The sequence below is a fragment of the Rhincodon typus genome, chromosome 29 (assembly GCF_021869965.1).
Source record: "Rhincodon typus isolate 14 chromosome 29, sRhiTyp1.1, whole genome shotgun sequence".
Classification (NCBI taxonomy): domain Eukaryota; kingdom Metazoa; phylum Chordata; class Chondrichthyes; order Orectolobiformes; family Rhincodontidae; genus Rhincodon; species Rhincodon typus.
This window is the reverse complement of record NC_063360.1, coordinates 13,410,048-13,420,243: the sequence shown is the minus strand read 5'-3', so window position 1 is coordinate 13,420,243 and position 10,196 is coordinate 13,410,048. Positions and strand designations below refer to the sequence as shown.

Here is a 10,196-nt window from a genome sequence, read left to right as displayed (position 1 = left end):
AGTGCTGATGTAAAACTTACTTTGAGAGACAAGGTCCAAATACTGACAAAGGGCATGAAGCAATAATCTCTCATAGCTGAAACAGAAGTACAAGTGCATGGTAAGTGATCCATAGGTACAAAATCAAAACAAAAAAATCACATTTATCCAACACTACAAAGTATTCTTGCCAAACAAAATCACAGCTGAATTCTCAGCCACTACTGGTCTTTCCTGGTTACCTACTGTCCAGATGAAATTTTGTTATTGCTGTGGTTCTAATATGACATTGAAACATTAACAAATAAAATAAGGTAGCAAAAATACAATATTTTATTATTTTTTACAACAGTTCAAGCCATATTGATTCCCTCCACCCACCCAACAACCAACAACCCACCCTTGCCAGTAGTGAATATTTCAGCATTTGGGATGCAGCAAAGTTTTTTTTCATTTAAGATTTAACATATTGCTTTCAAGAAATCATGTTACCTGTTTTCCAGCATTGCTTTGTACACAGACTGTGGTTTTATGGCAAAGAATCTAGTCAGCTCCTCTTCTAGAAACTCCAGGGTACCCTGAATGAAGGAATGTCCAAAACAATGCTCATCACAGGATTGGAAATAGGATGTGCCCTGGCCATTATCTGTCCTTCAACCAATATCGTTTAAAAAAAAACTATCTGGTTATAATCTCATTGGCCTATGATAAAAATGCAAAACATGACTGCCACATTATCCACATTGCAATGGCGATTCTGCATTTTAATTAAGTATCAAGCAATTTGAGGAGCCAAGGTTGGGAGATGTACTGTGTAAATATGAGTTTTCCTTCCCCCCCATTGACTGCTTCTAATAAACTATTTCCTGTTTTTACGCAGCTGATATTGGCAGTGCAACATCATAGTTTACAGAATAACTATGCACAGGTGTAAATTTCTCTATCTGTAGTTTGCCAGAGTCATAGATTTATTACCAAACTAAATTGATTTAGTGACATAGATTTAATAATCTAAGAGTAGTGGGTGAGAAGCAACTACTCATACTCAGTTCACTTTTAGTTTACGTTTGTGAATTACACAAGAGAATATTCATTGGCAATTTTATGAATATATTGTCGGTGTTAAGCTACATCTTCTACCATTGATAATTAATACCGTAACATGAGTCACATCAGCACCACTATATAGACCATCTTTGGAAAGAATACTTCCTAATCAATTTATGAAGCTCATCAGTTTATACACTATTCACATCATTAAGGAGAGATCTATTCTGTTGTTTCACATCTCCAAAATCAGGACTGAAAAAGACCAAACTATATATCCAGCTCAAAGAATTTCCATCCTATCAGTGTGGGAACAAATGTGACACATACTATAACTGTCAAAATATTATTCAGAGACTGAATATTCCACCATGGACAGAGAGCTGTGTGGAATCAAGGAACATTATTGTGTGTTCTATGCATAACTATAGCACATAATGTTACCCATTACTCAAGTGTTAACAGGCATTTTTGAAAATTAGACCCTCAAGGCTATTGATTTAGTCTTTTCAGAGAAAATCAGCTAGAATCACAATATGTGATCCCGAAATAAAATACTAGTTTTCCAAGCCAAGGGTTCAGAGATTCACCAGGATGTTGCCAGGCATGGAAGATTTGAGATATGGGGAAAGGCTGGATAGGCTGGGACTTCTTTCACTGGAGCGTTGGAGGTCAAAAGGTGACCTGACAGAGGTTTATAAAATGATGAGAGGTATAGATAGAGTTGATGGTAGTTGTCTTTTCCCTAAGATGGGGAATTTCAAGACTAGGGGGCACATTTTTAGGGTGAGAGGAGAAAGATTTAAAGAAGACATGACGCAGATTTTTTGCACAGAGGATGCTTTGCCCGTGAAATGGACTTCCTGATGAAGTGTTGGTTGCGGTTACAATTACAATATATAAAAAACATTTGATGGATATTTGAGTGGGAAAGGGATGTGGGCCAGGAGTAGGCAAGTGGGATTAGTTTAGTTTGGGATTATGTTCGACAAGGACTGGTGGGACCGAAGGGTCTGTTTCTATGCTGTATGACCTTATGACTCCACATCCTGGGTGCAGCACAATGGTAGTTGCCAGTGCAGCCCAAGCTGCAGCACTGAAGTGCAGAATAGATGTGTAAGTGAATTGGAGATATGATATGGGTGGCATGGTGGCTCAGTGGTTAGCACTGCTGCCTGACAGTGCCAGGGACCTGGGTTTGATTCCACCCTCAGACAATGTCTGTTTGGAGTTTTCACAATCTCCCTGTGTCTGCATGGGTTTCCTCTGAGTGCTCTGGTTTCCTTCCACAGTCCAAAGATGTGCAGGTTAGGTGGACTAGCCATGCTAAATTGTCCATAGTGTCCAGGGATGTGCAGGCCAGGTGGATTAGCCATGGGAAATGGAGGGTAGACGGGGGGGTCTGGGCTGGCAGTTCTTCAGGAAGTCAGTGTGGACTCAATGGGCCAAATGGCCTGCTTCTACACTGTCAGGATTCTGTAATTCTATGATTCTAGTGGCTGGCTTATGTCGGACGCTAACGTCCATGGATGTGGAGTGCGTGCGGCTGCTACCCATACAGTATGACCTGAGCTGTTGGTACCCAATTTCCAATATGGAGTTCATTTGGAGCAAGTGTCAAACTGAATCCACAGTGGCTGTCTTTGGTTTCCTTCTCAACTCTTACTGACATCTAATTTGTCAGGTGAGTTTGATAAGAAGGAAGTCTGAATATTAATAAGGCAAGTTTTGGCGTTAAAAAGGCATTTAGCAAGCAGTCATGTCTGTCGATTGGCATCTCACCGCTGCCTAGCTAGGATGTCGTCACACTGCCTCTGGAAAGCATAAAACGTGCAGTGAGATGATCTTAAAGTGGAGAAGGGCCTCGTTTCACTTGTTTGATTCTGGCACATATCTCACCACAGGCTACATTGCTCAGACCCTGATAAGATTCTGTCCGAAGTTTACATGGCCCTCCTTATACTTTTGGCCAAAAAGGAAGACCTCACAATTTTCTGTGTTAAATTTCATCTGTCATTTGTCTGTTCAGTCCGTAAACGTATCTATGTTCTGTTGCAAGCAATACTCTGTGCTTCCACACCTCCAAGTTTGGTATCAATGAAAAATGTTGACATTTTACTCTATATTCCAAAAGCCACATCATTCAGATACAGGATGTAACAAAAAAGCAGTGGTGCTTAGCACTGACCATAGGGAAATACCACTGTGTACCATCCAGCAGGCTGTATAATAGCTATTAACCATTAGTCCTTATTTCTGCATTTAATCCATTTTTTCTTCCAATCTGATACTGACCCTACTATAACAATTAGCTTTATCGTCACACGTACTCACATGAGTACAGTGAAGAGTTTGCAAGTCATCATTTACAGCACCAACTTAGGTACCAAAATGCCTAAGTACAGATTCTTAAGTACAAATTCTTAACAAAAGGAGAAAAATAATAAAAAGTCCAGAAATAAATTAGAAAAATACAGACATAAGAGTTCAGAATAACAGTCCTTCCAACCAAGACCACACTGGACTTCACCTCGAGGCTAGGAGTGCTGGGAGTCAAGTCCACACTGAAGCCAGGAATTCAAGTCCATGCTGAGGTCGGGAGTTCAAGTACCATGCTGGAGCCATGAATTCAAGACCATGCTGCGGTCAAGAGTTGAGCCCAGGCTGAGGCTGGGAGTCTGCGCTGGCTTTGATCCCAGATATCACCGATGCCGATGCCACTTGCAGACAGGATGCAAAAAGAAAAAGAAAAAAAAACGCAAAACGAAAGGAAAAAAGAAAAGTGGACAGAGCGGATGAGTTCCGGTTTTGGAATCCTAGTCTGCCGCCATCTTGGAGATTATTCCATCAGCCTCAATTTTGTTAGAGTCTTTAATGTGGTACTTTGTGAAATTCATATAGACCACATCTTAAAATCTGGGCTATCTCTCCATAAATAATTAAAACTCTCCATCTGCCTGTTGACTTTATTCCACTGGTTTTTGTTTCTAAAAACCTTACTCACCATTGCCATTAAACTGTGGTTACTACCCTAGTGCCTTAAAAATGGCTAATGAGACAGCTGATGCTTTAATTTTAATTTGCCAAGATTCTCCATATTCGGGAAATTCTCCATATAATGAAAAATAGCAAACATAACTTATCCAAATTAGGAGGGAGGCAGAAAGCAGGGCAGCGCCTGCCATGTATCTCTGGAAGCTATAGCTATATTTTGAAAAGTTCAAAGTAATCAGACAGAGTCAACATGGTTTCTGAAAGGGAAATCATGTTTAACTAATTTATTGCAGTTCCTTGAAGAAGTAGCATGTGCTGTGGATGAAGGGATGTATTGTAGTTAGATTTCCAGAAAATATTTCACAAAATGCCAGATCAAATGTTATTGCAGAAAATAAAGGCTCATGTTGTAAGGAACAACATATTGGTATGGATTAAAGATAGTCCAGCTAACAGGAAAGAGACCATGCTTACATGTTAACATCTAGTTGTTAAAATGTAGCAAGTGGTGAATGTGAGGAAGCAATGATGGGACCTCAACGTTTCACAATTTATAGAAATGACTTGGATGAAGGGATCGAAAGTAGGGTCGCTTTTTTGCTGAAGACACAAAGATAGGTGCAAAAATTAGTTGTGAAGAGGCAGAGGGAATATGATAGTAAAATGTGAAATTGTCAATTTTGGCAGGAAGAATAAAAATGAAGCAAATTATCTAAATGGTGAGATGTTGCAGAGCTCTGGGATGCAGGGTAATCGTCGTGGTATTGCACATGAATCACAAAACATTAGTGTGCAGACACAGCAAGTAATCAGTTAAAGTTTATTTCAAGGGGAATTAATCACAAAAGTCGGGAGGTTATATGGGATACTGATGAGACCATAGTATGGTTTTACTTAAGAAAGAATGCAAATCTGTTGGAACCAATTCAGAGATAGTTTACTAGACTAATACCTGGAAATGGGTGGCTGTCTTGTGAGGAAAGCTGGAGAGTATCTTGTATCTTGTTTCCAGTGGAGTTTAGAAGAGTCAGAGGTGACTTGGTTGAAATATACGTTTGGCATCAAGAAGCCCTACCAAAACTGAAGTTAATGAGAAAAGGGAGATAAAAAAGATTTCTGCTGTTTGGAGTCATAATGACCATAAAAGGCAGGTAGTTGTGGTTTGTAAATGTCAATTATCTCAGCTCCAGATCATCACTGCAAGAATTTCCCAGACCAGTGTTCTAGAACCAACCATCTTCAATTGTTTTATCAATGGTGTCTAGCATAACAACACAACACAGGAACAGGCCCTTCAGGCCATAAGATCAGTACTCAAATTCTTTGAGGATGTAACTAGTAGTGTTGGTCAGGGGATGTGGTTAATTTGGACTTTCAGAAAACTTTTGACAAAGTCCCACATAAGAGGTTAATGTGTATAATTAAAGTCCATAGAATTGGGAGTAGTTTATTGAGGTAGACAGAAAATTAGTTAGCAGACAAAACAGAGCAGGGGAATCCAGAACCATAATATCCTAGAATTTTACAGAACAGAAAGAGGCTATTCAGCCCATGATGTCTGTGCAGGCTCCCAGGAGACGTAACCCGGCTGGTCCCATTCTCCAGCACCATCTCTGTGGCCTTCTGGATTCATCACTTTTTCATGTATATCCAGCTCTCTTTTGGAGACCTCCTGTTAGGGTTTGCCCTGCCGCTCTCCCGGGCAGCGCATAGTGGGTCCTGGCATCTCTCTGGGTAGAGAAGTTTCTCATCTCATTTCTGGTTCTGCTGTTGATGGTCTCGGACTGACATACCAACTAGTGGAAACAGAATATCCTTCTTTATCCTGTCATAATTGTTCATAATTTTGAGCATCTCAATCAGGTCACCTTGTAATTTTAACCTGCAACAAAGGTCACCTTTTAACCTGTTCTGAGGAAGGGTCACTCGACCTGAACGTTCGCTCTGATTTCTCTCCACAGATGCTGCCAGACCTGCTGAGGATTTCCAGCAATTTCTGTTTTGTTTCACCTTTGCTCAAAGGATAATGGGCCTATCTTTCCTTGTATGTAAAGTCCCTCATTCCTGGTATCCTTCCGGTGGATCTTCTTTGCAATCTCTCCAAGGTTTTAGCGTCTTGTCCTGAATGGGGTACCCAGACTGAATATAATACACCAAATGTGGTCTGACCAATTCTTTGTAGAAACATAACATGACTTCCTTGCTTTTATAATCTGTGCCTCTATTTATGAACCCACGGATTGTATAACCTTCCTAACCGTTTCAACTTGCCTGGCCAGCCATCCTTATAAGGGGTAATCCTGTTAGAATTGTGATAAAGAGAAATTCTTTCACTCAGAGAGTGGTGAGCTGCGGAATTTGCTACTACAGAAAGTGGTTGAGGCCATTTCTGAAGAAGGGTCTAGGCCCGAAACGTCAGCCTTCCTGCTCCTCTGATGCTGCTTGGCCTGCTGTGTTCATCCAGCTCCACACCGTGTTATCTCGAGGCCAAAACATCATTTGTTTTCAAGAAGGAGGAATTATAGAATCCCTACAATGTGAAAGCAGGCCATTTGGCCCTTTGAATTCACACTGACTCTCCAAAGAGCATCCCACTCAGACCCAATCCAATTCCCTGCAACCCTGCATTCCCCCTGGCTAACCCACCTAGCCTGCACATTCCTGGAAACCATGGGAATGAAGCATGGCCAATCCACCTAACCAGCACATCTTTGGACTGTGGGAGGAAACCCCAACTGACATGGACAGAACATGCAAACTCCACACAGGCAGTCACCCAACGCGGGAATCGAACCCACATCTATGGTGCTGTGAGGCAGCACTTCTAAGCGCTGAGCCACTGTGCTGCCCCTGTAGAAGATGTAAGCAAATCAGAGTGTGGCTGAGAGTCATCACAGTGGAATTCTGGGAAACATAATCGCAGTCATCATGACTGTACAGGAGGCATCTGCAGGACACCTTCCGTGAGATGGTGAAGAAGGGCATTGAATCAAAGGGCGGCTGAGAATCATCACAGTGGGCTTCTGGGGGATATCGCCACAGTCATCACGAGTGTACAGCAGGTCAAGCAGAGCCTGGTGTCATGGTATGGCTAACTAAACTGGTGTTTCCCACCCTGCTTTTTCATCTGACCAAAAGAAAAAGGCCTCTGTGAGCAGGATGACTGGCAAGGCTAAGGTGTACAAGGGAGTAGCCATTAAGAGAGTGGGCCAGTGTTAGATTGGAAGTGCTGAGGCCTTTGCTTGAGAGGTTTCAGTGTGAGGAGGCTGAGCAGGGATAAAGGTAATAGCAGGTAAGGGCTCTGTAACTCTATCTTCTTGCTGTCTAGACTGAAGGCGGTAGGGATGGCAGCTAGGACAGTGGCATGCTCCTCTTACAGGATGTGGGAGATCAGGGAGACTTTCAGTTTCCCAGATAGCTACACCTGAGAGAAGTGCACTCAACTACAGCTCCTGCCAGACCGCGTTTGGGAACTGGAGCTGCAGCTGGATGCACTCAGGATCATCCAGGGTGCACAGAATATCATTGATAAGAACTACAGTGAAGTGGTCACTCCTAAGATGCAGGCTGCAGGTAGCTGAGTGACCACCAGAAGAGGTAAAGGGGGAAGGCAGATAGTGCAGGGTTCCCTTGTAGTCATTCCCCTCAATATCAGGTATACCGCTTTGGATACTGTTGGGGCAGATGACCTTGAAAACTAAAGAGCATAGGTTTAAGGTGAGAGGAGATAGATTTAGATAGATTTAAGAAAGACCTGAGGGGCAACCTCTTCATGCAGAAAGTGGTGCATATATGGAATGGGCTGCTGGAGAAAGTGGTTGAGGGAGGTACCAAAGCAACATTTAAAAAATCATTTGGATAGGTACATGGATGAGAAGGATTTAGAGGAATATGGACCAAATGCGGGCAATTAGAACTAGCTAAGTGGACACCATGGTCAGCATAGACCAGTTTGGGCCGAAGGGCCTGTTTCCATGCTGTGTTACTCTATGACTCTACGAAACTAGTCTTGTGCGCATAAGCTACATATAGTAATTACTGGAAAAGTTCAGCAGGTCTGGTAGCATCTGTGAACAGAAATCAGAGTTAACGTTTTGGGTCTGGTGACCCTTCCCCAGTTCTGAGGAAGGGTCACTGGACCTGAAACATTAACTCTGATTTCTCTTCACAAATGCTGCCAGACCTGCTGAGCTTTTCCAGCAACTTCTATTTTTGTTCCAGATTTACAGCATCCGCAGTTCTTTCTGTTTTTATATAGTAATTACTGTTTTAGTCTATTTGTACAGCTACATAGAAACTCTCATCTTATTACACAAAATCTCTGCAGTACTAACCATGGGAATTTGACGCCGTCTTAAAGTAACACGGAGTCTTCGATCAATTCGCTGAAAACATTCCTTTCCTGCATAGGCCGACTGCTCTGTAAAAGAGAAAAAAAAGTTGTAGCTATGACATAAAACACAATTCATGGTTTTGGCTCAATTCCCTGTGTAATCTTCTGAATGATACATACTGCCTTGGTCAAGCAGTCAACAGTGCAAATACTTTAACTATTTTGAATATTCTTGTCTCGTAACAGCAATATTCAAAACCTTAGTGAGACACCTTGAAAAGGGATCTTAAAATTTGGAGCAAAATTTTCTTTTGCTCAATTCAATTTGCTGCTGTTTAAATTTAGGGGAAATTTAAACAACTGCACATATTAGCTTACCAGTCTGACAAAGATTCTGGGAAGTTATTTAAAACTGAGTACTTGCACAAATTTGATCAGCTCAAGTTTGCGCACATTTCTGTAGGCTAGGGAATATTCAACTAATTTAGCTGATTTTTTGTTAAGAAGTCACTAACACAGTGAATAAGAGAATCTGAAATATTCTGATATATTTTTTATGATTCTGATATTATGCACTTCCAGAAAGCATTTAATAAGGTTCCAAATGAGATCGTTGTCAAAAGTGAAAATCACAAAATTTTAGGCAAATTTATTGCATAGGTTAGAACATGGCTAGGAGATAAGAGACAGAGTAACAAAGACAGAGTATGTACCACCCTCTGCTCAGAGGTTACAAGGTATCTGTTGTGGAGTATGTATGTTACTAAAAGGAACTGATTAATTGAGTTGGCAAAACTGACAAAAGGAGAATATAAGTAAGGGTGTTGTCATCCATTTTAGATTTAAGAAAGAGAATATCAGGATGTTTTGCAAATGGTGAAACAAGGATCTGTGAAGGAACTAGGCAGGAACTAGTTAGTTATCATACGCAGTTTAGATTAGAAAGATGAGGAAGTTGAACTTTACCTGTATACTTCTTTGGTCAGGCTGCTTTCACTTCAAACGTGCTGCATCTCAGGAGGATATACTGAACTTGGAGGGGGTACAGCACAAATTTACCAGAACACTGCAACTAAAACAGTTCATCTACATTCAATAAACTTCAACATAAAATTCTTTAATTTTTCTTCTAATTCCCATTCTCCTCTCAGCATCACATGGTCCCTTCATTTTCTCAATTTCTTTGTCTCAATTTCTGAGGATAGACCATCTAATGATTTTCGTTATAGGCCCACCAAATTCAGACAACAATATACTTCCTCTTGCCATTTCTTTTAAGTAGTCTTTTCCATTTTCCAAGCTGCTCAGTCACATAGTTCTGATGATGCTACCATTCACAACAGTGCTTCCAAAATGTCTTCCCTCCTTCCTCTATCGTGATGGCACCTACTAAATATATCCCCCCTTCCCCTCACCTCGCATTATTCAAAAGGGACTGTTACCTCTACTTGTCCACCACTCTCAACATGTTGTCTACTTCCTGTGGTATTCACCCAGACAATCACAGGAAGTGTAGTACCTGCCTTTTTATTTTCTCTAATTTTCCAAAACCAAAGGTATTTCATCCAAATGAACTAGTGCTTTACTTGTACTTTTTTCAATTTTGTCTTCTGTATTCATGGCTTAAAGTCCTTTACGTGGAAGAAACCAAGTGCACACTTTGCAGAACACCTCCACTCAGTCTGGAAGCATAACCCAGTTACTTGTCATTTTAATTAATTGTCTAGCTCTCAGTCTGTGCAGTGTTCTAGTGAAGCCTAACGTAAGCTTGAGGAACAGTTCCTCATCTTTTGATTAGACACTTTAGTCTTCTGGACTCAACACTGAAATCAGCAACTTCAGA

The 10,196-nt window shown here is 41.1% G+C and overlaps 1 protein-coding gene across 2 annotated transcripts in view; it reads right to left on the bottom strand.

Annotated features, from left to right (window-relative positions):
* r3hdm4 (R3H domain containing 4) overlaps window positions 1-10,196 on the bottom strand; it is a 32,141-nt gene that overhangs the window by 3,565 nt on the left and 18,380 nt on the right. For both annotated transcript variants that reach the window (XM_048614036.1, XM_020533966.2), the window contains exons 5-7: window positions 8,355-8,440; window positions 472-557; window positions 21-76 (exon numbers count right to left, since the gene is read on the bottom strand). In XM_048614036.1, the coding sequence (XP_048469993.1) occupies window positions 21-76; window positions 472-557; window positions 8,355-8,440 (228 nt within the window). The remainder of the gene's footprint in view (window positions 1-20; window positions 77-471; window positions 558-8,354; window positions 8,441-10,196) is intronic.